The 26713-nt window shown below is 67.7% G+C and overlaps 2 protein-coding genes across 3 annotated transcripts; both read right to left on the bottom strand.

Moving 5' to 3' along the window:
* Positions 1-2438: 2438 nt before the first annotated feature.
* LOC125353963 (neuronal acetylcholine receptor subunit alpha-4-like) lies at positions 2439-6015 on the bottom strand. Its single transcript, XM_048349735.1, has 2 exons — positions 4783-6015; positions 2439-2787 (listed from the first exon to the last, which is right to left on the bottom strand). The coding sequence occupies exons 1-2, from the start codon at positions 6013-6015 to the stop codon at positions 2662-2664; spliced, it is 1359 nt and encodes a 452-aa protein (XP_048205692.1). The 3' UTR covers positions 2439-2661.
* Positions 6016-10568: 4553 nt separating this feature from the next.
* Positions 10569-26495, bottom strand: LOC125353959 (neuronal acetylcholine receptor subunit alpha-4-like). 2 transcript variants are annotated; one of them, XM_048349728.1, is made up of 6 exons: positions 26382-26495; positions 21827-21978; positions 18840-18884; positions 18652-18761; positions 12867-14244; positions 10569-10917 (listed from the first exon to the last, which is right to left on the bottom strand). In XM_048349728.1, the coding sequence occupies exons 1-6, from the start codon at positions 26389-26391 to the stop codon at positions 10792-10794; spliced, it is 1821 nt and encodes a 606-aa protein (XP_048205685.1). In that variant the 5' UTR covers positions 26392-26495; the 3' UTR covers positions 10569-10791. The 2 variants fall into 2 exon arrangements, with proteins under 2 accessions (XP_048205685.1, XP_048205684.1); XM_048349727.1 differs by lacking the exon at positions 26382-26495 and adding an exon at positions 23129-23304.
* Between the last annotated feature and the right edge of the window lie 218 nt (positions 26496-26713).

Raw genomic sequence — 26713 nt, forward strand, 5'->3', positions numbered from 1 at the left:
TCGAGGGCTGGAGCTGGGGGGGCCTCGAGGGCTGGGGCTGGGGGGCCTTGAGGGCTGGACTGGGGGGACTCAAGGGCCTGGGGCTGGTGGCCGTCCATGCATCGGAGGCGGAGCTGCTCTCCGGCCTCACGTCGCGATTTGCCACAATTAGACTTCAGGTGGGGAGGCAGCCCACCCAGGATTCTGGGCGACACAGCTGCCCGTTTCCTCCTTCCGGTCTCCGGTGGATGTTTGATGGGCCTCTGGGTTCTCTGATGGTGCTGGCCTGTCCAAGTCCCTGCCACACCTCTGCTGACCCAGAAAGAACAGGGCCACGCTAGCTCCCAGCTGTGCACACATCTGAGCCCCGGATCCGCTTATGCAACGTGGATCCTGGCTGCTTCTGAAGTCTGTCTGTGCCCTTCTCGGAGGCCGGCCCCGGGTCCTGTGACACCCTCGCGGGCCGAGGGACATCTTGGGATGTGACCCAGATGGCCACTGGGAGCTAGCGCAGAGCAAATCCGGGCAGATGGGGTCTCTGTGCCCTGGGGGCCGGGGAGGCCCAGCGTTGCCCAGGGTTGGCGCCCAGGCTGAGCATCTGCGGGGCACGGCTCCCGCTCAGTGCCCTCCGCCCAGGTTCAGAGGTGGTTTGCCAGAGGTGAGTGGGCCTGGGTGATGCCCACCCTTTGGGCTGCCTGGCCTGATGCCACCGCTCAGCCGGGACCGGTGGGTCCCACCACGGTGAGGGCAGCTGCAGGCCGGGTGCTCGATGTGTGTCGGCCCCAGACCCCACCCATTACCCCGCCATGTCTGCGAAGCGCCTTCCGCTCCGGGGCTGCTGGCGCTGGGCTCTCGGGGCGAGGTGGCTGAGGGCACAGAGCCCACGCCGGTGTAGAGGGGACACAGGAAGATCCGCTGGGCGTCTTCCTCACGCCATCCTTTCTGGGGCTAGGCACCGTGACATGCTGTCCCTCCCTCTGCAGGGACTCTGCTGTCACCCCCCCGCCCCCCGCCCCTTCCCATCAGGGCCGCCAAGGGCCCCGGGCTGTCTTGCATCCTGGTAAGACTCTGGGCTGTGGCTGTGGCTGGGGAGGAGAATCAGAGGCCCCTGGCCTGCCTTGGAGTAGCAATGTGGCTCACCCCGCCTTGACCTCCCCACCCTTCCTAGGGGTCAGGGGTCCCAGGCCTCCAGGAACACTGAGCTCAGCACTGCGGGCTCATCATGGTAGTGGTGATAGGAAGTCCTTCCTCAAGTCTGCCAAGTCCCAGCGGGTTTCCCAGGCTGTGTACAAAGGTAGAGACTGGGCAGGGGGTGGGGGGTGGGATCTGAAGGTGCTTGGAGCTCAGGTCTGGGCTCAGCTTGGACTTTGTGTGTGTGTGTGCACACACAGGTGCTTGGGGGTCCTGACCCAAAGTTTGTGTGTGTGTATGTATGTGCACATGTGTGTGTGCGCGTGTGTGTGCATGTGTTTGTTCAGGGGTCCTGACCGGAGGTCTCATGTGTGTGTTTGGGGTTCTGACCCAATTCTCCCGACAGGTGCTGTCCTATGCATGGCCCTCGGACCCAGGGCAGGGCTCTGATGGCCCTCCACCCTGGGAGGGAGGGGAGACCGGTGCAGGTGCCAGGGGCAGCCCTGAGTCCCACAGACACGAGGGGCGCTGGGGGGCAGAGCCTCGTGCCCTGAGTCCCACAAGGCTGAGGGGCGAGCCTCGTGCCCTGAGTCCCACAAGGCTGAGGGGCGCTGGGGGCTGGGGGAGGCGGAGCCTCGTGCCCTGGGTCCCACAGACAGGAGGGGTGCTGGGGGCTGGGAGGGCGGAGCCTCGTGCCCTGGGTCCCACAAGGCTGAGGGGCACTGGGGGCTGGGGGGGCGGAGCCTCGTGCCCTGGGTCCCACAAGGCTGAGGGGCACTGGGGGCTGGGGGGGCGGAGCCTCGTGCCCTGGGTCCCACAGACAGGAGGGGTGCTGGGGCTGGGGGGGGCGGAGCCTCGTGCCCTGGGTCCCACAGACAGGAGGGGCGCTAGGGGATGAGGGGGCGGAGCCTTGTGCCCTGGGTCCCACAAGGATGGGGGCGCTGGGGGCTGGGGGGGCGGAGCCTCTTGCCCTGAGTCCCACAAGGCTGAGGGGCGCTGGGGGGGCGGAGCCTCGTGCCCTGGGTCCCACAAGGATGAGGGGCACAGGTGTAAGGGAAGGCCCTGAGTCCCACAAGGCTGAGGGGCGCTGGGGGCTGGGGGGGGCGGAGCCTCGTGCCCTGGGTCCCACAAGGCTGAGGGGCGCTGGGGGGGCGGAGCCTCGTGCCCTGGGTCCCACAAGGATGAGGGGCACAGGTGTAAGGGAAGGCCCTGAGTCCCACAAGGCTGAGGGGCGCTGGGGGCTGGGGGGGCGGAGCCTCGTGCCCAGGGCACACAGCAAGGTGTCTGCTGAGGTTCGGAGGAGCACGGAGGTCAGGAGGTCGGGGTGGCCCACTCTAGGAACTTTAATCGGGCTCGGGGTGTGACTCTGCCCCGTGAACAGAGCCCAGGACACGGCCGCAGCCTCACCACCAATTCCAGTCCCACAAGGCAGGCGCTCCCTCAAGACGTCTCACAGGAGGCTCGGGAGCTGGGGGGCAGCAGGCAAGGGCTGTGACCCCCCGAGCCCGGAGCCAGGGGCATGCAGCCCCCCGGGGCCCCCCGACTCTGTGCCTAGATCATGCCGGCCAGCCAGGGCGGCAGGAAGAGGCCCACGGTGCCCAGCAAGCAGACGATGATGAACATCCAGAGGAAGACGCGGTCGATGACCATGGCCACGTACTTCCAGTCCTCCTTCACCTGCGAACAGACACAGGGTCACTCCGGCTGGGCCGGGGGTCTGTGGACACACGAGTAGGGGACGAGAACGCAGCTCGCATGCCGCTTGAGGAGCAAGTGGAGCGGCAGCCGGGGTGGGGGGGGGCAGGGTCAGCGTCCCCAGTCTAGGGGCGTGTGCCCTGATTTTTCAAAATAATGACCAGCCTCCTGTCAGTGCTGGGCCGGGCTCTGGTCAGGAAAGGGCCCTTCCCCCGGTCCTGGGGCTGTGTGGAAGGTAGCCCCTCCCACCTTCCGGCTTCAACCGGAAGAGAAGCAAAGCAGCCCCCGCCCCTGGGGGCGAGCACGTGTGCAATGGCGGGGATCCCAGAAACCCAGTCCTTGGGGGGCTGTGGTCTCCGCCCATAGAGGAAGTCCCGTGACATCACCTGAGGGACGGTCCTTGTAGCCAACCAGTGGCCCCTCTCCTGGGCCCACCTTTGGGGGTATAAATTGTTAGCCCTTCCCTTTATTAAACCAGAATGCCCATGAGGTTTCTCCGGGACTCCCACGCGCCCCGTGTCTTCCTTGGGATGGGAATGGGGCAGGGGTCTCGCGACCACATGCGAACTGAGGCTGCTGTGGGTCCCCGCTTCCGCGAATAATCCCTACTGGCCAGGGGACGTGAGAGAGCGAGAGAGGACCACATGGAAGAGGCGGACAAGCCCAGGACCCCCCCCCCACGTGGATGGGGGCGTAGAGCGAAGCCCGGCAGGTCTCTGTGACCAAGAACTTTCTGGAAACGTCACCGTTTCACTGGTTTCACTGTTCCTTGGGGTTCAGGGAGCAGTGACTCTGAGGAGCTCTAGCCCCTCTTCTCCCCAGGGCTTTCTCACTTTGGGGGAGACCCAGGTCAGGTGGGCCGAGGCCAGGGGGTCTCCAGGTGAGGAAGGAGTGAGAGAAGCCAGCAGTGAGACCTGAGTCCCAGGGTGGTGGCAGGGGCCAGTCCAGGGCAAGGTCACTGGGGACTTGACGTAGGCCCAGGGCCAGGCAGAGCTGCCCGCCCCCCCCCCCCGCATGCTGACTGCAGGTCCCTCCTCCCCCCCAGCCCCCCTCCTATGCTGAATGTGGGGGGAGGGGGTTGCCTCTGCCCACCTAGACAGCCTCACACAGCGTGAGACATCAGGGGTTCGGAGTGCCGCCCAGCTCAGGGGTCCTGAATCTCAGCCTCGCGTGAACCCTGACCCTGGCCTGGAGACCCAGGTGTGACAGGCAGAGGAGTGGAAGACAGGCGACTTGCCCTGCTGGTGGAGGTTGGGCAGGCCCTGCCCCAACCGGCCTGCTGGGGCCACAAGACAGCCTCACGCAGCACAGCCGCTCCTCTGCCACCAGACCCTCGCCCGGGGCACGGCGGGTGGGAGGAGGCAGCGTGGGCCCCGCCCCTCGCCCGGGCATGGCGGGTGGGAGGAGGCAGCGTGGGCCCCGCCCCTCGCCCGGGCACGGCGGGTGGGAGGAGGCAGCGTGGGCCCCGCCCCTCGCCCGGGCACGGCGGGTGGGAGGAGGCAGCGTGGGCCCCGCCCCTCGCCCGGGCACGGCGGGTGGGAGACGGCAGCGTGGGCCCCGCCCCTCGCCCGGGCACGGCGGGTGGGAGACGGCAGCGTGGGCCCCGCCCCTTGCCTGGGCACGGCGGGTGGTAGTGCCCACTGGCCAGCAGGGGTCCTAAGCTGCCCCCAGGAAGCCCCGTGAGTGCCCGGGGGGCAGTGTTGCCTGTCCCACACGCCCCAGGATGGGCCAGTTCTGGCACCTGGTGGGCGGCGCCCCAGCCCCTGCCCGCCAGCCGCTCTGGCCCCCACCCTGTGTCACCCGGCTCAGCTCAGGGGCCCACGGGGCTCTGGGCAGAAGGCACATAAGGTGCCCTCCAGCTGAGCAGCCGTGGTCTGGGGACTGGGTTTCCAGATCACGCGCTGGAAACAAAGGGCATTCGACGGTCCCAGCTGGGCCACAGCCTCCTCTCAGCCCCAGCCCCAGGCGGAGACTTACCGAGAAATCTGTGTCTTCTGCCTTCAAGTGGTCTGCAATGTACTGAACCCCCTCTACCGCCCGCATCAGGGCCGGGGACAGCGGCAGGGGACTGGCTGGGGCCTTGGCGCCTTGGGTCTTGAGCACGGTGACCGGGAACACGGGTGGGGGCTCCTTGCAGGAGCATTTGCAGGGAGATGGCCGGGCTGGGCTGGGGAGCTGGGTCCAGCGGGGCTTCAGCGACGTGGGGGAGCCAGCTGGTGGACCTTCGGCCGGAGAAGCAGGGCCGTCTCGGGGAGCACAGCACTGGATGCTTCGAGACCGGTACCGGACACTGACCTCCGCCGCCTCCCCGGGGCTGGACACGTGCTGGACGCTCAGGGACCTGGCTTTGACGAGCCCGGGGGCCCCGGCACTGTTGGGCAGCCCACGCGAACCGGGCGAGTGACCGGGGCTGGTCTGCTTGGTCTCCGAGGACTGGGTAGCGGGAGCCTGGTCGGAGGGCGGCTTGCAGACGGGCCGGGGCTCCGCCGGTGTGTCTGGAGGGGCACAGAAGGACGGGCTGGGCGACGGGCCGGCGATGCCGTGGGCATCACCTGGGATGCCAGGCTGGCCCTCCGGCTCGGGCCAGAAACGGGGGGTGTTGGCCATCTTGTGCATGGACTCGATGAGCCGCCGGCAGTTGTCTTTCACCACGGACGGCCGCTTCATGAAGAGCAGGCGCGGGACGATGTCCAGGAAGACCCTGCGCACCCAGGCGGGCATGGTGTGCGTGCGGGGCGAGCGGTGGTGCACGTTGAGCACGAAGACGGTGATGATGATGGAGAGCGTGACGAAGATCATGGTGAAGAGCAGGTACTCGCCGATGAGCGGGATGACGAGCGAGGTGGACGGGATGATCTCGGTGATGAGCAGCAGGAAGACGGTGAGCGAGAGCAGCACGGAGATGCACAGCGTGATCTTCTCGCCGCACTCGGAGGGCAGGTAGAACACCAGCACGGTGAGGCAGGAGATGAGCAGGCAGGGCACGATGAGGTTGATGGTGTAGAAGAGCGGCAGGCGCCGGATGACGAAGGCGTACGTGATGTCGGGGTAGATCTCCGCGCAGCACTCGTACTTCCTGGTGTTGTAGGTGCCCACCGCGTCCACGATGACCCACTCGCCGCTCTCCCAGAAGTCCAGCTGGTCCACCCGGCTGTGCATGCTCACCAGGTCGATCTTGGCCTTGTCGTACGTCCAGGAGCCGAACTTCATGGTGCAGTTCTGCTACAGAACACACACAGACACACAGAAGCACACGCATGGCCACATGGAACACACACGGCCACACGGAACACACACACGGCCACACGGAAGCACACGCATGGCCACACGGGAGCACACGCACAGCCACACGGGAGCACACACAGACACACAGAAGTGCACACAGCCCGCGGCAGCAGCAGATGCCCACATCTGTGGAGAGAAGGCGCACACCCCACATGGGGGGACCACCTACACTGAGCTCCCCAGCCACGCCTGAGAGGCGGCCTTTGGGGAGGGGTTCAGGGCGTGCGGTGGGGGTGACACAGTGTGACCCCGGTTGTGCACCTTCGGTGTGCTTCGCCCCACAAGGCAGGCAAATAGCAGGAAATGTCAGCCGGGATTAGGGTGATGGAGGCGCCACTCTGCAGACCGTGGGAGTGCAAATGGCACATTCATGCAGAAAGCATTTTTGCATTATCTTCTAAATCCCAACACAAACACCATGGTCCAACAATCCCACTGCCGGGTATTAGTTTCTAATCAGTGCTTTCGACTGTGGTCAAGAAATTAATTTGGGGGGGTTGCAACTGACATTTTTCTGTAGATTGAACTAGAAGAGACTGGGATAAGAATAAAGCAAGTCAGAACACACATTGTCCTATAGTTGTGTTCCACGCTGGTGTGCAGGCTGTGGCAGACTTGCCCCGGAGCCAGGCCGTGAGGATCCACTGCGGGCAGCTCGTGGGTACGTGTGTGGTCATGTGACAGCAGAGCTTGACTCGCGCGTGCGGTGCCGGGCTTGGGATTCCAATGCTAGTCCAGGAAACCAGGCCCTGCACTTCCTGGCGGGCAGGGCCAGGCCACCCGCGTGCCGGGACGAGCCCCTGCGCTCTGCCCTGCCCACGGAGGCTGGGGTCGTCCTCCCCGGGAGGGGGGAGGGGCGGGCAGGGCCGGGCCGCCGCCGCCGCCGCACACAGGGGCTTCCATGGCGGGGGGGAGTGGCTGTCGCCCCGTGACCAGCCCCAGGTGGGCTCCGGGTGGGCCAGCACTGGCCTGGGGTGAGGGTCTGGCAGAGAGGCGGGCACAGGCCTGGAAGATGTGAGCGAGCAGGGCAGGTCCCTGGGGAGCAGCCCACCCTGGGAGCAGCCGTCTCGAGGGTGAAAGGCGCCGCAAGGTGGCAAGCCATCGCCGCACACAGAAGACAATGAAACACAAGGAACACGACACGGGCTCACGCAGACAGACCCAGCACCTGACCCCAACCGGAAGCTGGAGGCAAAGGCCACTGCAGGCGGGGAGCAAACACACGGCAACGCTGTTTATTCAGACAGAACACGGCTCAGCCACGGAGCGCAGGAAGCACGCACAGCACCGCCGTGGGCCTGGGCACCGCCACGCGGAGCCAGAGAAGCCACAGGCCCAGCACTCCACGCGTGGCCCTGGGCCCCTGGCGGCCAGTTCAGCCGAACCCCAGGTCACGTGTGATGCTGAGGCCCCCGGGAGGGGACAGGACACGAGGGCTGGGGCTGGGGGGACTTGAGGGCTGGGGGGACTCGAGGGCTGGGGGGGACTTGAGGGCTGGAGCTGGGGGGACTCGAGGGCTGGGGCTGGGGGGACTCGAGGGCTGGGGGGACTCGAGGGCTGGGGCTGGGGGGACTCGAGGGGGACTCGAGGGCTGGTGCTGGGGGCACTTGCGGGGGACTCGAGGGCTGGAGCTGGGGGGACTTGAGGGCTGGAGCTGGGGGGACTCAAGGGCTGGAGCTGGGGGGACTCAAGGGCTGGGGCTGGGGGGACTCGAGGGCTGGGGCTGGGGGGACTTGAGGGGGACTCGAGGTCTGGTGCTGGGGGGACTTGCAGGGGACTCGAGGGCTGGAGCTGGGGGGACTTGAGGGCTGGAGCTGGGGGGACTCGAGGGCTGGAGCTGGGGGGACTTGCGGGGGACTTGAGGGCTGGAGCTGGGGGGACTCGAGGGCTGGAGCTGGGGGGACTTGCGGGGGACTCGAGGGCTGGAGCTGGGGGGACTTGAGGGCTGGAGCTGGGGGGACTCGAGGGGGACTCGAGTGCTGGGGCTGAGGGAACTCGAGTGCTGGGGCTGGGGGGACTCGAGGGCTGGGCTGAGGGGACTCGAGGGCTGGAGCTGGGGGGGCCTCGAGGGCTGGGGCTGGGGGGCCTTGAGGGCTGGACTGGGGGGACTCAAGGGCCTGGGGCTGGTGGCCGTCCATGCATCGGAGGCGGAGCTGCTCTCCGGCCTCACGTCGCGATTTGCCACAATTAGACTTCAGGTGGGGAGGCAGCCCACCCAGGATTCTGGGCAACACAGCTGCCCGTTTCCTCCTTCCGGTCTCCGGTGGATGTTTGATGGGCCTCTGGGTTCTCTGATGGTGCTGGCCTGTCCAAGTCCCTGCCACACCTCTGCTGACCCAGAAAGAACAGGGCCACGCTAGCTCCCAGCTGTGCACACATCTGAGCCCCGGATCTGCTTATGCAACGTGGATCCTGGCTGCTTCTGAAGTCTGTCTGTGCCCTTCTCGGAGGCCGGCCCCGGGTCCTGTGACACCCTCGCGGGCCGAGGGACATCTTGGGATGTGACCCAGATGGCCACTGGGAGCTAGCGCAGAGCAAATCCGGGCAGATGGGGTCTCTGTGCCCTGGGGGCCGGGGAGGCCCAGCGTTGCCCAGGGTTGGCGCCCAGGCTGAGCATCTGCGGGGCACGGCTCCCGCTCAGTGCCCTCCGCCCAGGTTCAGAGGTGGTTTGCCAGAGGTGAGTGGGCCTGGGTGATGCCCACCCTTTGGGCTGCCTGGCCTGATGCCACCGCTCAGCCGGGACCGGTGGGTCCCACCACGGTGAGGGCAGCTGCAGGCCGGGTGCTCGATGTGTGTCGGCCCCAGACCCCACCCATTACCCCGCCATGTCTGCGAAGCGCCTTCCGCTCCGGGGCTGCTGGCGCTGGGCTCTCGGGGCGAGGTGGCTGAGGGCACAGAGCCCACGCCGGTGTAGAGGGGACACAGGAAGATCCGCTGGGCGTCTTCCTCACGCCATCCTTTCTGGGGCTAGGCACCGTGACATGCTGTCCCTCCCTCTGCAGGGACTCTGCTGTCACCCCCCCGCCCCCCGCCCCTTCCCATCAGGGCCGCCAAGGGCCCCGGGCTGTCTTGCATCCTGGTAAGACTCTGGGCTGTGGCTGTGGCTGGGGAGGAGAATCAGAGGCCCCTGGCCTGCCTTGGAGTAGCAATGTGGCTCACCCCGCCTTGACCTCCCCACCCTTCCTAGGGGTCAGGGGTCCCAGGCCTCCAGGAACACTGAGCTCAGCACTGCGGGCTCATCATGGTAGTGGTGATAGGAAGTCCTTCCTCAAGTCTGCCAAGTCCCAGCGGGTTTCCCAGGCTGTGTACAAAGGTAGAGACTGGGCAGGGGGTGGGGGGTGGGATCTGAAGGTGCTTGGAGCTCAGGTCTGGGCTCAGCTTGGACTTTGTGTGTGTGTGTGCACACACAGGTGCTTGGGGGTCCTGACCCAAAGTTTGTGTGTGTGTATGTATGTGCACATGTGTGTGTGCGCGTGTGTGTGCATGTGTTTGTTCAGGGGTCCTGACCGGAGGTCTCATGTGTGTGTTTGGGGTTCTGACCCAATTCTCCCGACAGGTGCTGTCCTATGCATGGCCCTCGGACCCAGGGCAGGGCTCTGATGGCCCTCCACCCTGGGAGGGAGGGGAGACCGGTGCAGGTGCCAGGGGCAGCCCTGAGTCCCACAGACACGAGGGGCGCTGGGGGGCAGAGCCTCGTGCCCTGAGTCCCACAAGGCTGAGGGGCGAGCCTCGTGCCCTGAGTCCCACAAGGCTGAGGGGCGCTGGGGGCTGGGGGAGGCGGAGCCTCGTGCCCTGGGTCCCACAGACAGGAGGGGTGCTGGGGGCTGGGAGGGCGGAGCCTCGTGCCCTGGGTCCCACAAGGCTGAGGGGCACTGGGGGCTGGGGGGGCGGAGCCTCGTGCCCTGGGTCCCACAAGGCTGAGGGGCACTGGGGGCTGGGGGGGCGGAGCCTCGTGCCCTGGGTCCCACAGACAGGAGGGGTGCTGGGGCTGGGGGGGGCGGAGCCTCGTGCCCTGGGTCCCACAGACAGGAGGGGCGCTAGGGGATGAGGGGGCGGAGCCTTGTGCCCTGGGTCCCACAAGGATGGGGGCGCTGGGGGCTGGGGGGGCGGAGCCTCTTGCCCTGAGTCCCACAAGGCTGAGGGGCGCTGGGGGGGCGGAGCCTCGTGCCCTGGGTCCCACAAGGATGAGGGGCACAGGTGTAAGGGAAGGCCCTGAGTCCCACAAGGCTGAGGGGCGCTGGGGGCTGGGGGGGGCGGAGCCTCGTGCCCTGGGTCCCACAAGGCTGAGGGGCGCTGGGGGGGCGGAGCCTCGTGCCCTGGGTCCCACAAGGATGAGGGGCACAGGTGTAAGGGAAGGCCCTGAGTCCCACAAGGCTGAGGGGCGCTGGGGGCTGGGGGGGCGGAGCCTCGTGCCCAGGGCACACAGCAAGGTGTCTGCTGAGGTTCGGAGGAGCACGGAGGTCAGGAGGTCGGGGTGGCCCACTCTAGGAACTTTAATCGGGCTCGGGGTGTGACTCTGCCCCGTGAACAGAGCCCAGGACACGGCCGCAGCCTCACCACCAATTCCAGTCCCACAAGGCAGGCGCTCCCTCAAGACGTCTCACAGGAGGCTCGGGAGCTGGGGGGCAGCAGGCAAGGGCTGTGACCCCCCGAGCCCGGAGCCAGGGGCATGCAGCCCCCCGGGGCCCCCCGACTCTGTGCCTAGATCATGCCGGCCAGCCAGGGCGGCAGGAAGAGGCCCACGGTGCCCAGCAAGCAGACGATGATGAACATCCAGAGGAAGACGCGGTCGATGACCATGGCCACGTACTTCCAGTCCTCCTTCACCTGCGAACAGACACAGGGTCACTCCGGCTGGGCCGGGGGTCTGTGGACACACGAGTAGGGGACGAGAACGCAGCTCGCATGCCGCTTGAGGAGCAAGTGGAGCGGCAGCCGGGGTGGGGGGGGGCAGGGTCAGCGTCCCCAGTCTAGGGGCGTGTGCCCTGATTTTTCAAAATAATGACCAGCCTCCTGTCAGTGCTGGGCCGGGCTCTGGTCAGGAAAGGGCCCTTCCCCCGGTCCTGGGGCTGTGTGGAAGGTAGCCCCTCCCACCTTCCGGCTTCAACCGGAAGAGAAGCAAAGCAGCCCCCGCCCCTGGGGGCGAGCACGTGTGCAATGGCGGGGATCCCAGAAACCCAGTCCTTGGGGGGCTGTGGTCTCCGCCCATAGAGGAAGTCCCGTGACATCACCTGAGGGACGGTCCTTGTAGCCAACCAGTGGCCCCTCTCCTGGGCCCACCTTTGGGGGTATAAATTGTTAGCCCTTCCCTTTATTAAACCAGAATGCCCATGAGGTTTCTCCGGGACTCCCACGCGCCCCGTGTCTTCCTTGGGATGGGAATGGGGCAGGGGTCTCGCGACCACATGCGAACTGAGGCTGCTGTGGGTCCCCGCTTCCGCGAATAATCCCTACTGGCCAGGGGACGTGAGAGAGCGAGAGAGGACCACATGGAAGAGGCGGACAAGCCCAGGACCCCCCCCCCACGTGGATGGGGGCGTAGAGCGAAGCCCGGCAGGTCTCTGTGACCAAGAACTTTCTGGAAACGTCACCGTTTCACTGGTTTCACTGTTCCTTGGGGTTCAGGGAGCAGTGACTCTGAGGAGCTCTAGCCCCTCTTCTCCCCAGGGCTTTCTCACTTTGGGGGAGACCCAGGTCAGGTGGGCCGAGGCCAGGGGGTCTCCAGGTGAGGAAGGAGTGAGAGAAGCCAGCAGTGAGACCTGAGTCCCAGGGTGGTGGCAGGGGCCAGTCCAGGGCAAGGTCACTGGGGACTTGACGTAGGCCCAGGGCCAGGCAGAGCTGCCCGCCCCCCCCCCCCGCATGCTGACTGCAGGTCCCTCCTCCCCCCCAGCCCCCCTCCTATGCTGAATGTGGGGGGAGGGGGTTGCCTCTGCCCACCTAGACAGCCTCACACAGCGTGAGACATCAGGGGTTCGGAGTGCCGCCCAGCTCAGGGGTCCTGAATCTCAGCCTCGCGTGAACCCTGACCCTGGCCTGGAGACCCAGGTGTGACAGGCAGAGGAGTGGAAGACAGGCGACTTGCCCTGCTGGTGGAGGTTGGGCAGGCCCTGCCCCAACCGGCCTGCTGGGGCCACAAGACAGCCTCACGCAGCACAGCCGCTCCTCTGCCACCAGACCCTCGCCCGGGGCACGGCGGGTGGGAGGAGGCAGCGTGGGCCCCGCCCCTCGCCCGGGCACGGCGGGTGGGAGGAGGCAGCGTGGGCCCCGCCCCTCGCCCGGGCACGGCGGGTGGGAGGAGGCAGCGTGGGCCCCGCCCCTCGCCCGGGCACGGCGGGTGGGAGACGGCAGCGTGGGCCCCGCCCCTCGCCCGGGCACGGCGGGTGGGAGACGGCAGCGTGGGCCCCGCCCCTTGCCTGGGCACGGCGGGTGGTAGTGCCCACTGGCCAGCAGGGGTCCTAAGCTGCCCCCAGGAAGCCCCGTGAGTGCCCGGGGGGCAGTGTTGCCTGTCCCACACGCCCCAGGATGGGCCAGTTCTGGCACCTGGTGGGCGGCGCCCCAGCCCCTGCCCGCCAGCCGCTCTGGCCCCCACCCTGTGTCACCCGGCTCAGCTCAGGGGCCCACGGGGCTCTGGGCAGAAGGCACATAAGGTGCCCTCCAGCTGAGCAGCCGTGGTCTGGGGACTGGGTTTCCAGATCACGCGCTGGAAACAAAGGGCATTCGACGGTCCCAGCTGGGCCACAGCCTCCTCTCAGCCCCAGCCCCAGGCGGAGACTTACCGAGAAATCTGTGTCTTCTGCCTTCAAGTGGTCTGCAATGTACTGAACCCCCTCTACCGCCCGCATCAGGGCCGGGGACAGCGGCAGGGGACTGGCTGGGGCCTTGGCGCCTTGGGTCTTGAGCACGGTGACCGGGAACACGGGTGGGGGCTCCTTGCAGGAGCATTTGCAGGGAGATGGCCGGGCTGGGCTGGGGAGCTGGGTCCAGCGGGGCTTCAGCGACGTGGGGGAGCCAGCTGGTGGACCTTCGGCCGGAGAAGCAGGGCCGTCTCGGGGAGCACAGCACTGGATGCTTCGAGACCGGTACCGGACACTGACCTCCGCCGCCTCCCCGGGGCTGGACACGTGCTGGACGCTCAGGGACCTGGCTTTGACGAGCCCGGGGGCCCCGGCACTGTTGGGCAGCCCACGCGAACCGGGCGAGTGACCGGGGCTGGTCTGCTTGGTCTCCGAGGACTGGGTAGCGGGAGCCTGGTCGGAGGGCGGCTTGCAGACGGGCCGGGGCTCCGCCGGTGTGTCTGGAGGGGCACAGAAGGACGGGCTGGGCGACGGGCCGGCGATGCCGTGGGCATCACCTGGGATGCCAGGCTGGCCCTCCGGCTCGGGCCAGAAACGGGGGGTGTTGGCCATCTTGTGCATGGACTCGATGAGCCGCCGGCAGTTGTCTTTCACCACGGACGGCCGCTTCATGAAGAGCAGGCGCGGGACGATGTCCAGGAAGACCCTGCGCACCCAGGCGGGCATGGTGTGCGTGCGGGGCGAGCGGTGGTGCACGTTGAGCACGAAGACGGTGATGATGATGGAGAGCGTGACGAAGATCATGGTGAAGAGCAGGTACTCGCCGATGAGCGGGATGACGAGCGAGGTGGACGGGATGATCTCGGTGATGAGCAGCAGGAAGACGGTGAGCGAGAGCAGCACGGAGATGCACAGCGTGATCTTCTCGCCGCACTCGGAGGGCAGGTAGAACACCAGCACGGTGAGGCAGGAGATGAGCAGGCAGGGCACGATGAGGTTGATGGTGTAGAAGAGCGGCAGGCGCCGGATGACGAAGGCGTACGTGATGTCGGGGTAGATCTCCGCGCAGCACTCGTACTTCCTGGTGTTGTAGGTGCCCACCGCGTCCACGATGACCCACTCGCCGCTCTCCCAGAAGTCCAGCTGGTCCACCCGGCTGTGCATGCTCACCAGGTCGATCTTGGCCTTGTCGTACGTCCAGGAGCCGAACTTCATGGTGCAGTTCTGCTGGTCGAAGGGGAAGAAGGTGACGTCGATGCTGCAGGAGCTCTTGTAGATGGCCGGGGGCGTCCACTGCACCCGCCCGTCATGGAAGAGGTGGGCCTTGGTCAGGTGGGTGACCGCGAAGTCGCCGTCCGCACTGGGCAGGAAGAAAGGGAGGGAGGGGAGTGAGAGCCGCCCCCGGCCGCGCCCCATCTCTCCCATGCTGGCACAGAGCGGCTCGCCGTCTCTCCTGGGGCCCCGACAGCCCACGGCAGGGCTCATGGGCTCCGTGGAGCAGGGCACGTAGCCCTGGGCTGTGACTCACCCCTGTGTCTTCGCTCATCTGCCGAGTGGAACGGTACATGGTCAGAGAACACCAAAGGAATGAGCTGACGGAACGGCCCTGTGGCCCGTGGTCATTACCGTGGTGATGGTACCATGGGACAGAGGCCAGTCTCCCTGCTCCCGGCCTCCTGAGCACAGGGTGCTGGGACCTCTCTGTGCTTTCTGAGGCACCATGGGACTTTCTTGCCCTGCCTCCCCTGGCCCCCCGAGTACGACGAGTGCCTGGGGAGGCACAAGGCCCTGGGGCCTGCTCACGTGGGAGGGGGTGTCTGCATCCGGGGGGACAGGCTAGGCCGGCCTGCGGACCCGGTCCCAGGGGGTGGAGCCTGCTGGCCCTGGGGCAGAGGGACTTAGCCCCTCGGGACCTCAGTCCCCCCACTCTCCGTGTACACCTGCTGCCTGGTGGGGACAAGGAGGAACTGGGACAGGAAGGTGCTCCCGAGGCTCCCGCTGGCCTTGCTGGAGGTCCACAGCCTCTCTGCCCACCTTTCACCCAGGCCAAACCCGAAGACAGGGAAATGGCAGAATGCAGAACTGAGCCCGATGCCCCCAAGGACCAAATCTTTCTCTTCCCGCTGGGCCAGGCCCAGACCCAGCCTCCTCCTTCTGTCACGGGTGGCCACACAGGAAGGCTGTGTCCTCCCCGCTAGCCCCAGGGACATGAAGGCCACTTCCTGGACAGCAGGGCCAATGGCAAGTGGCCAACTCCCGCCTGTCCCATCCTCTGGGGGGTGTTCATGTCCTGCCTGCCCACAGGCTGGGAGGGCAAGGAGCACGGGGCTGCGGTCCCTCAGCCCCCTTCCTGGTGGGCAGGTCTCTTGCTCTGGCACTCAGGCTTCGATTTGAGTCGGTGACACTGGCAAACGGCACAGCAAGGTCGACTCCTCCACCCTCCCCTCAGGCTGGAGGTGCCCGCCGACCCTGTGTGCCTGTGGAACCTGGGCTGAACTGCTCGCTCTAGACCTTGCTTTCCCCCTCTAGCCTGGGGCCCGCGGTGCCCCTGCCCGAGGAGGCCCTGCCGGCCTCAGCCCAGGACAACTGATCAGAAACCCAGCTCCACGCTAATGAGCTCTCTGAAGCCCAGTTAATCCTCATGGACGGCGCCGCGCAGCCCTGAACCGCAGCACCGGCCTCAGACCCCCAGAGGACAGCGCAGCCCTGAACCGCAGCACCGGCCTCAGGCCCCCAGAGGACAGCGCAGCCCTGAACCGCAGCACCGGCCTCAGACCCCCAGAGGACAGCGCAGCCCTGAACCGCGGGCTCTGGGGCTTGGATTGCCCTGATGCCCGGCCCTCTGTCGATTCCCTCCTGCCCCTGCCTCCCAGGCCCACATCGAAGCCTATGACCTCCTGAGGTCCTTGGGCACCAGAGTCTTTGCTCATCTTGTGTGTGCCCGCTGACCCTGTGCGCCTCATCGGCCTAACAGGTCCCCGCCAGTTACGAAGCCGTGGACGCTCAAGGACCTTCCTGTCGCCTGCCGGCCCCACGACTGGAGCACCCCGCCCAGGCCACGCGTCTCAGCCCTTCCAGCCCCTGGCACCCCCAGCCCCTGACACCCGCTAGCCCCTGGCACCCCCAGCCCCTGACACCCGCCAGCGCCTGACACCCCCAGACCCTGGCACCCGCTAGCCCCTGGCACCCCCAAGAGCCTGACACCCCCAGCCCCTGGCACCCCCAGCCACTGAAACCCCCAGCCCCTGGCACCCCCCAGTGCCTGACACCCCCAGCCCCTGGCACCCCCCAGCCCCTGGCACCCCCAGCCCCTGGCACCCCCCAGTGCCTGACACCCCCAGCCCCTGGCACCCCCAGCCACTGAAACCCCCAGCTCCTGGCACCCCCAGCCCCTGGCACCCCCCAGCGCCTGACACCCCCAGCCCCTGACACCCCCAGCCCCTGGCACCCCCCCAGCGCCTGGCACCCTCAGCCCCTGACACCCCCCAGTGCCTGACACCATCAGCCCCTGGTTTCTGCTGGTGGGGAGCCTGGCCCTCCCCCACCCCCCAACTCCTCCTGGGCCCGCGCCACTGGCTGGCTCTCACCAGGCTGTGCCTCTGCATAGTAAAGAGGAAACCGCAGGAGTCGAGAGCGATTGCTTCTCACATCCATCCCAATGAGGCACAGCCAGCTGAAGCTTCCGCGGAAGCCCAGGCCCCCTCGGGCGGGTGCAGGGGGGCGGAGCCTGCAGCTCGCTCAGCACATTTCAGCAGTGTGGAACCAGGCTCCCCTGTGATTCCTTCTCCCAGCCCCGTCTCCCCCAAATCAAAGCCTTGCTCCTGCCCACAGGACACAAATGGCTGGACTCACTAGCATCATCCCGTTACCACTGGCCAAGGGCATCCTTCCCACAGCCCCAGCCACGGGGTCTCCATTTCAGTCCTCTCCGCAGCCTCCGGCAGGCTCCCGGCACGCGTCCCCAGCTGCTCCGGAGCTGGCTTCGGGCCTTAGCCTGCCCGAAGGCCCCAGGTGGGGAGGAGCCCGGGAGCTCGCTCACTCAGTACAGCTGGCCCCAAAGAGCCAGCTCCATATTCGGGACCCGTGGCATCGCAGCACACCAGGACAAAACAGACTCTCCAGTGTGCCAGCGTCTCACAGCCCTGGAGGCTGGCTGGGCCATGGGGGCACCTGTCCCCCCCCCCAGTTCTTCAGGAAGCTGGGGCAGGTCGAGAGCCTGGGTTGAACTGTCCCACAAGAGCAGGTTCTGGACTCGTGGTGGGCCGCAGAGGCGGGCCCTGGGCCCGCCGAATGCCCGCTGGGTTCCTGAGGTGCCTGCCCGGCACCAGATTGGGAGATTCGGGGCTCCTGTTTCAAAGAGCCCAACAAGGGGCCAGTGGGGGTCCCAGTCAAGGGAGTCCCCAAGCCAAGAGAGCGGGACCCTTCCCTGCCTTGCAGCGGGGCTGGCCACTGGCGGGTGGCCACCTGCCACTCTCCGGGATGGGCCTCCTCAGTGGCAGTAGCCAGACTCTGGCATCAGCCCCCCAGTGCCAGGGTCCTCTCTCCCTCCCTCAGACCCAAGTCCTGCCCAGAGCCTAAAGGCCAGCTAGCCTCAGTCCTGCAGGGATGTCAGAGTTTGTCCACTCGCAGGAGTCCTGGCAAGGAGGAGGGTCAAGGGTCAGTGGCTGCGCCAGGTGGCGCCCCCAGCTCTGGCCCTGGAGTATTTGGCCCCAGGGCCACTCACACGCCCCCTTTCGGGTCCTCTGCCTGGCCAGTCCCCCCCGGGGGGTGCACATCCTTCCTGGACCATGCGCGTCTTCCTGGTCACGCGGGCTGCCCGGGCTTGAGAGGCTGCGTGAGGGGAGCCAAGTGTGGGTTCCAGAGGGGTCTGGTGACTCAAGGTCCCGTCAGATGGCTACAGGAGGCAAAAGCCATCCGGAGGGAGACAAGAAATGCCCGCTTCCCCCCTCCCATCCCCTGCCATTAACGCACCCAGAACCCGCCCACAGCAAGACTGTGACCGGCCCCAAGGAAGGAGAAGAGCTGGCCGCCTCTAGTCCAGTAGGGCCATTTGTGGGTCAGGCGGACGCCCCAGGGCTGGAAGGGGCTGCGGGCAGATGGCTGGGCCTGGGCACGGAAGGGTCTCCTTTTGTCAAGCGTCGCTTGAGCCTCTGCCCAACCAAGCGAGACAGAAGAATCACCCTGGGTGGCTTCAGCTCGGACCGTGGCCGCTCCTGGATCAGGGGCCCTGGCAAGACTCCACAGGGAAGACGAAGCGAGGAAGCCAGCCCGTGGGAGCCGCAGCCCGCGCCTGGACGCTCCACGGCCTGCCGCAACCAGACTCCAGCTCGGCCTCCGGGAGTCTGACAGGAGGCTCTGTGCGGAGCGAGGAGCGGCTCAGCCGGCCTCGGGGCCGGGACCGAGGAGGGCGGGGGCGGGGCGCCTGGGCAGCCATCCTGGCGTCCTCCTCCCTCCAGAAACCCTGCAACCTGCAGAACCCTCCGCCAGGTGAGGCGAGCGGCGGGCAGGGCCCCCCGCCTGTGGGGCACCGGGTGGGGGGGGGACATCACTGCTGGAAGGGGCCCGGGGGCTGCTGGGAGGGTGTCTTAACCCTCCACACCCTCAGAAGGGAGGCCCCGGGCCCCCCTCCGGGCAGGGCTGGCGCCCAGGTCCCGGTGGGCACACTCAGGCCCCTCCAGCACCGAGTGCTGGCTTGCGACTCCCACCCAAGGCCCCGCACCGGTGCCCCCCCTCTGGGCACCCTCCTTCCAGGCCCGCCTGGGCTCACTTGTTGTAGAGGACGATATCCGGCCTCCAGATCAGCTCCGAGGGGATGCGGATGGAGGTGACATTCTCGTAGTCCCCGGGGTCCCAGCGCAGCTTGTAGTCGTGCCACTCCTGAGCAGGGATGAAGAACCGTGGGTGAGGGGTGCCGGGGGCGGGGCGGGGCGGGGACGGGGAGCCCTGCCCTCTCACCTGCTTCACCCACACATTCGTTGTCATCATCTGGTTCTTCTCATCCTGGAACACAGCAAGAGGAGAACTGAGGATCTCTCCTGGTCTTCCACTCCAGGCTCCCTACCCACAGCCAAGGGCGTAGCCGGGGCCGGAGCCCAGCCTCAGGGGAAGCGGGTGCCCCGTCCCTGGAGGCAGCCAGAGGGGCCTGGAGAGGGGCCAGGGAACCCAGAACCCTCCCAGAAGGAAACCAGGCACGAGGCCGGGCTGGCATCACTGCACCCCAGCTTGGGCTCGGTGTGGCTCCCCAGCTGTCCCAGACGCCACTGGCTGTGCCCAGAGGGGCCTGGCCCCTGGGACGGGTGGCCCCTGCCATGGGGTGCCCTCCTCCCGACAACCGGCACCGCCCCTTGCGGCCATCGGACAGCCTGCTGTGAGTGCACCCCAGCTGCTGGCCAAAGTGGCCTCTGACCCAACCTGGCCCTTAGAGGGTCGGAAGCCCCCGGCCAGCCAACCCAAGGCCGGGTGTCTGACGGTCCAGCTAAGGGCTGGCCACACACCGTTCCCCCGCCCCCCGGGTGCTGCTGAGGCCATTGCCCCAGCCCTACGTCATTTTTGCCTTGATTTCCCCTCCCTGTGCTCTGGGAATCCTATCCTAGGAGGGAGGGGAAACTTCTAGAGGGCACAGGGGCCTATGGAGACAGGAAGCCCCCAGGGTCCTCCAACTCTGTGGGTGTTGAGTGCCAACCTAAGCCCCAGCCATCCTTGCCCGACTGGCTCCCAGGAGGGGCCTGGGACCTCCTGCTGTGGCCTGGGCGGGCACCGGGCCTCACCGGAGCAAGGGGTGGGGCGTGGGGTACTTGATGCCTGCGGTGTCCTGACAGCTACCCAGAGCAAGCAGGGAGACGGGGGCTCCGTTCAGAGCCACTAAAGCCAGGGAAGTCCGGTAAGCGTGAGGGCGCCCTGCTCAGCAGGGGCCACCATTCACATCATCACAAGGGACCCTCCCCAAGAGGCACACAGCCGTCCACCCCCGGGCCTGGACCTGGGGCCTCCCCAGAGCAGCCCCGTCCGCTGCCGGAGGAGCACGGGTGGGAGGCGGAGCCAGGCACGTCGCCACGGCCTGGCCGCCCCACAGCAACCCTCGTGCCACCCCGCTCAGTCCCCGAGGGACCTCATCCTGCATCCGAGGAAGCAGGCACCTGCTCGCCCCACAGGACGCGGGAGCCCTCGGAGCGAGCCGGGCCCCGCCGCCCAGCCTCCCACCCGGACGACCACGGCCGGGGCTCCCTGCGTGCCCTCGAAGCCAAGAGCCCGGTCACCCCACTCGGGCACGCTTCACAAGGGCCCGGCGTCAGGTCGGGAATCGGCTGGGGATTCCACGGCCGCCTCCACATCTGGGCCAGGCAGGTGTGAACTCGTGGAGCAGACACTGGCCCTGAAGGACATCTACCCAGCGCACAGAGCCCGCCAAGCAGGGGAGGGGATGGTGGGTGCGAGGGCGGGGTGGCCCATCCCAGCTCCTGGGGGACATACTTCATGGAAGTGGATCTGCTGTCCTCGTACACATGCGCGTGCTCACGCGTGTGTGTTCACGTGTGTTCCTAGCCGGCCCAAGGCAGGGAGCAGGACCAGAAGCTATGTTCCTCACGGGACTCATGCGGCTAAATCTTTTCTGGGCCCCCGTGTGTCTTGGGCCAGCTGGGTGCTGCAGCCAAGAGAGCGCCCGAGGCAGCACAACGGGCTCAGGAAGGAGCTGGGCAGCGGTGGTGGGCCGGCCCTGAGCAGCCGCCAGCAGCCACCTGCCTGCCACGGCGTAGCTGGCGTGCGCGAGCCTCAGCAGGTTGACGGAGTCCGCGCATCTCGCTGTCCCGTGGCTGGACCTCGGCCAGGGACACTGCAGCAGTGTCATTCCAGGGCCAGTTCCAGGACACGAGGGTGGCGGTGCGCGTGATCAGCTCGACAGCCAGAGACCCTCACACCCGCCGGAGCCCTGGGTGCTGCGCACAGCCGGAGGTCGTGGGGATGCTTCCACCCCGGCTCAAGAAAGCACACCAGGGCGACCCAGGATCCACCCCACACACGGTGCACACCGGAGGCCCGCTCCTCGCCGCAGACCTCAGAGAGCCCTGAGGACGGAGGACGCGGAGCCCTCTCTTCCCTGGACCCTGGGAGCTGGGATTCTGACTGGAGCCGGCTGGACCCCTGCTGCGAATTCCAGCCTCTGTAGACAGCCTGGATCCCCCCAGTGGTGAGGCCAGACCCCTGGCCAGAGCCCATGCTGGGGAGGGGCCCGTTTCAGCGAGAAGGGCCTCGGGCGCTGCTGAAGCTTGAGGCAGGGCCCACGCTGTGCCCTGTCTCCCGGCGGGGCTCCCCGCGCTGGGTCTCCCACGCAGCCGCCGAGTGGCCGGGAAGCGCGGGGCGCGGGGCAGCGTCTCTCCTGGGCAGACGACCCAGGGCCCTGAAGCATGCTCTCCCGGGAGGTGCTCCCCCCACCCCAGGGCTCCTCGGGCTCCTGCCCATGCTGCAGGAGCTTCTGGCGGGGCCCAGGAGGAGAAACGCATCCCAGGTGAACAGGACCTGGTCTGGACTTGACCAGACCTTGTGTTCCAGACCTCTGGTTCCAGCCAGGGGCCAGGGGGACCTCCAGGCACAGAAGTACCCTCTTCTGCTACCCCGGGTACCGGGCCGGGCCGTTCCTCGCCCCCGCCCACCGGCATTCTCCTGTTGTTTGCCCCTAAAGATGCCCAGCTCCCCATGGACAACACAACGTGGCCGTCCACACACGGGGCCAGGGCCAGAGATGACAGCCCCGCACCGACCTCTCCTCCCACAGCCAGCCCAAGCGGGCACCTGCTGGGGCTCAGGTGGCCGCCGCTGGCCGCCAGCCGTGTGGCAAGACGCGAAGGAAGCCACGTGAGCCTCCGCCCATCCCGGCAGCCGCCCTCAGGGTCTTCCCGGGAGGGCGGCCGTGTCCTGGGAGACATCCGGGCCACCGCCATGCCTACCACATCAATGAGCTGGGCAATGGACAGGCCGAAGCGGACCAGGACCACGTCTGAGATGTTGGCTACTGGCCGGGACCACTTGTTGTAGCCCGAGAAGAGTCGCTTCAGCAGTCTCTCCTCCGCGTGGGCATGCGTCTCCTCGGGGCTGCTCGCTGCAGGGGAAGCGGGGGGGGGGGGGCGGTCAGGCACGGGTGGGCCTGGGGCTGTGACCGGCCCCCTCAGCCTTGTCCCCTTCCTCCAGCTCCTCCTCACACGCCCCTCCGGCCTCAGGACCCTCGCACGCTGTCTCCCCCCGAGGTGCGCTGCCTCCCCAAGGCTCCTCTCCCTCTCTGTGCCGGGGCCGGGTCGGGCCTCACTGCAGCTTGCCCAAACCCGCCTAGACCACGGCCGCAACCAACACAGACTTGGGTAGAGAGGTGGTGAGTTCGTAGGGCAGGGCTTTGTCTCCAGCAGAGACAAAGGGCCGGGGGAACCGCAGCCCAGGCAGGAAGGGGGACCGACGGGAGCATGCCCAGGCTGCAGGGAGCGGGGGAAGGACAGTGAGGATCCACCTGGCCCAGCCTGCTTCCTGTGACTGTGGAAGCCCAGAGTGAGCAATCCGAGGAGCGCGTCAGCCGTGGGGGGGAATCCAGCGCCCACCCTGACAATGCACTCACTGGGCATCTGGGGTGGGGGGACGGGGCACCCAGAATTCCCATCTAGACACAGCAGACGCCCACCCCTGACTCTAACTCCAGCCCTCTCATCCTCCCTGGTGTGGCTGGGGCTCCCCTGCCTGCTCTGGGCTGGAGGGGAGGGGGGAGCCCTCACCTGATCACCCAGGAGCCCCTGCCCCCCTCCTTCCAGGCCCCCAGCCAAGATTGAAGGTACCTTCTGGCCCTCCCAGAGGGCAAGGTGGGAGGTTAAATCCCCTGCAGGAGGCCCCTGAACCGACGGGGCACACGCGCCTGCCGGGTGGGAGGGGGGATGGTGAGGCGGGGGCTTCTTGGGCAGAGCCACCATCGCCCTGGACCCCCGGGGCAGCCAGGAAGGGTCCACGGGGGCGCGGAGCCGATGGGCTGGGCCCCCCAGATGGGCCCTGGCCCTGCCTCTGGTTCTAGCTCCGGAGCCCCCAGCCCCCGGCGGGCTCCTGCCCGGGCGGTGGGCCCCACGCAGCGCGGCCCCGGCCGGAGTCTCCGCGGCCGGCCGGCCCGATGCGCGCACCCGCGGCTGGGCACCGCAGTCCGGAGCCTCCGCTCCTCGGTTCGGGGTCCGGTGCCGGCAATGGGGCGGAAGGGGCGCCTTCAGCACCTCGAAACTTACCGGGCAGGAGACCGGCGCCCAGGAGCAGCAGCAGCGGCGGCAGCAGCGGCGCCCCGAGCCCCCGGAGCTCCATGGCGCACGCACGGAGGAGCGAGCGGGCTCTAGCCGCGCGAGGCTCCGGGCTCGGCCGCGCCCCCGCTCCGAGCCCGGCGCGGGCCCAACTTCATGCCCGGGGCGGCGGCTCCCGCGGGGTGCGGCGGGCGGCTGCCGGGCAGAAGCGCCAGGCTGCGGGCTCCCAGGCGCGGCCCCGCCCGGACCTGCCTCCGCCCGCTGGCGGGGAGGGAGGGTGGGAGGACGGGCCGGGAGGGAGGGGAGAGGAGGGCTGGGGAGGGGAGGGGGGGGGACGCGGAGGCCGCTCCCGGCCCTGCGCAGGGGCAAAGTTCTCCAGCCGCGCCCGCTCCGGTGGGGTCACCACGGTCGGCCAGCCTCCCCCCCCCCCCCCGCCCATGCCCGCGTCTGCAGCCCAGGCCCCTGGCCACCAGGCTGAAGGCCCGCCATCGCCATCGGCTGGGACGCGCCCAGGGGAGGCGCCAGGGGGCCGCCCCGCGGACCCAGGTAACTCCGGGGCCCCACCCTGCGCGCGCCCCGCGGTTTGCCGTGTGGAAATCGCGACTCTCCCGGCCGAGCCTCCCAGCCAGGCTTGGCCCAGAGCCCACTCCCCACCGGCCTGCCACCCACATCGCTCGCCCACATCGCCCCCTCCCACCCTCAGCACCGGCCGTCGGGAGCAGCAGGTGCTCAGAGGAGCAAGGCATGGGGGGGCGGGGGGGGGGGGGGGGACCAGGAGTGGAGCGGGACCAGACCAGAACTGCACCCCTTCCTTCCGGCACACAGCTGCTCGGTCCTCAAGCCCCCCCCCCCCAACCCAGTGCTCAGGACAGCTCCTGCCCCACCCCTCCCTGCCTTCCCGCCTCGGTGCCCCACCCTGGAACCACACTCCTGCAGCAGGGTCTCCAGCCCTGCCGTCCTGGGGCTGCGCTGAGCTCTGCGTCTCACCTGCTCCGGGCCCCTTCTGCGTCTCCTGCCCACACAGCCCTCTGCCCGCAGCACCGAGGCCAGCAACCAGGGCTCTGAAGGTGCACCTGAGCCACGGGCCATTGTTTTCAAGTGCACCCCATGTGCTGTCCAGTGTGGGGGGGACTCCACAGAACCCCGTGGGGACCCATGCTCCCTATCTCTGCCTCACGAAGAGGAAGCTGGGGCAGGAAGGTTACGCAGCTTCCTCAAGGTCACATAGCCAGTGGTGGGACTTGAACCCAGACCACCACTCCAGGCCTGCATCCTGGCCTCCTGGCATTGGGTCCAGTGTGTCCTGGGGCACCCATGGCCTGGACCTCTAGAGCCTGATTCCCCCCACCACACATACCTCTTGGGGGCATCCATTACCCCTGCCACAAACCAGGGAGATCCAGGAGAACCCAGGCTGGGTCTGACAAGCAGCTGGTCAGGCCCTGGAAGTGGCTTGCTGGGGAGCAGGGCATGGAGAGGGCCCGGGAAGAGTCCCGTCCAGCCGACCCTGGCAGGGGCGGGGCACTAAGAAGGTGACCCCTCAGAGCTGGGTGTCTGTGAGGCCTGGGCTGGGACTGGGCCCTCAGAGCCCCCCGGGTTCAGGCGCAGTCCCAGAGGCGTCATTTCTCACAGCCCGCTCGGAGGTGGGCACTGCAGCCAAACCTCAGGCTCCAGCCCAGAGGGAGAGGCAGGCCTGGCGTCCTCCCTGGAGGGGTCCTGGTGCTCACCCTGGGCGGGCCGGGGGAGCTCAGCTCTGCCTTGCACTCCCTCCCCTGCTTCTCACGAGGGAGGCTTTGCACCCAGCTTCCTGTGCGGAGCCTCGGGGACCAGTGGCTTCGACCTGCGCCCAGCTGGGGCCTGCACCGCCTCTCCTGGGGTGACAGCCAAGCCAGGGTCAGCTCCCTCCCCGGGCCTGCGTGCGCTGGCTCACATCTGTACCGCCTGGTTGGCTTTCCCTGAGGATTTGCTAATGCAGCCAGATTAATCGGGTCTAACTTATTAATGTGCCGGGGCCCCTCCCTCCCCACCTGCCCCGGGAACCCTGTAACAGCTGAGTGCTGCTCTCACTGTGGGCCCTGGAAGGGGAAAGTCCAGTCACAAGCCCGAGAGACCACTCAGGAGAGAAGTGTGAAGTCCTGAGTGGGGGACCCGGGTCCCGGGGGGGGGGGGGGGCAGGCACTGCCTGGGCTCCTCCCCCAGCGGCTGCCCAACCGGACAGAGCTCCTGCAGGCCCGGCCTGGGCCGCCCAGAGGACTTCCCCTCCCTCCCTCTGCCCTCACCACCCTCCACCCCGTCCCAAGGACATTTCCATGGTAACTACATGCTGGTATAAAGGGATTCCTGTAAAGGTAAGAGCGGAGGCACTGCGGCACACTGCACTGTGGCCAGCGGATGCTCTTTCCAGTCCTGTGGGGGCTGAGGGCAGGGGGAGGGGCTGAGGGGCAGGGGGAGGGGGCTGAGGGGCAGGGGAGGGGCTGAGGGGCGGGGGAGGCAGGGGGAGGGGCTGAGGGGCAGGGGAGGGGCTGAGGGGCAGGGGGAGGCAGGGGGAGGGTGCTGAGGGGCAGGGGAGGGGCTGAGGGGCAGGGGAGGGGCTGAGGGGCAGGGGGAGGCAGGGGGAGGGCGCTGAGGGGCAGGAGGGCTAGAGCTGGACCAGGCCAGGGTCTGCTCCCCAAGCCTCCTCCCCTCCAGCCACTCACCCCCGAGGGGGTCATCTGGTGTCCCATGCTGTCCAAGCCTCAGTCTCTGGGGATGGCTGAAGGCCTGTGCACCTCTATTTTTTCCCTACATCAGCCCCCACAGCCCTTAAAAACCAGACACACCTGGAAGTGAGACTGAAGACTAGGACTTCCCTTAATGAACTTGCAGGTGCATTGCCCCTTGTGCCCTGAGCATGCTTTGATTTCCTGCCTGTAGCTCTCAGCCCTCAAACATCCCACTGCGCACTGTCAGGAGGGGGGCGGGGAAGGGAGTGCCTGTCAAGGGGCTTGGTGTTCAAGTCCAGAGAGGGCCCTGGGCGGCTGTATTGGCTGGGATGGGTGAGAAGGCCCGTGCTTGTCCTGGCCTGGCAGGTGCCTGGGAGGCAGGGGCCAAGCCCACACTGGGTCAGGCCGGCGCTAGGCCCGCAGGCTCAGGGCTGCCCGCTGGTAGCCTCATCCCGGAGACGAGCCCCGCGGCGCAGCCTCGCTGAGCGTGTCTGGATGTGCGGCTCCCTGGCCCCCTCGGGTCCCCTACTGCTCACCCCTACCTGTCCCCATGGCTGTTCTTGGCCAGGCTGGTCCCTGTGGTCTCTGTGGCTGTCACGGGACCCCGGCTGGGCTCTGGTCAGCCCTCTTTGCTGGGATCCTAGCCGGGTAGCTGCACTCCCCCCATCGATGGGTCATCCGCCCAGGCTGTGGGTCCATGGTGCCTCCTTCCCGCTCTGGCACCTCCGCACTAAGTAGTTAATTATCAACACTCAGGGGAGCACGCGGGTGTGAGCCTTCCGTGGTGATGAATGAGAATAACCGGGCGGGCGAGCCTCCGTCTCCAAGTTGGCCCAGGGACAGCTGGCAGGGAGGCAGAGAGCCCGAGCTGAGA

The sequence above is a fragment of the Perognathus longimembris genome, chromosome 6 (genome assembly GCF_023159225.1).
Source record: "Perognathus longimembris pacificus isolate PPM17 chromosome 6, ASM2315922v1, whole genome shotgun sequence".
Lineage (NCBI taxonomy): Eukaryota > Metazoa > Chordata > Mammalia > Rodentia > Heteromyidae > Perognathus > Perognathus longimembris.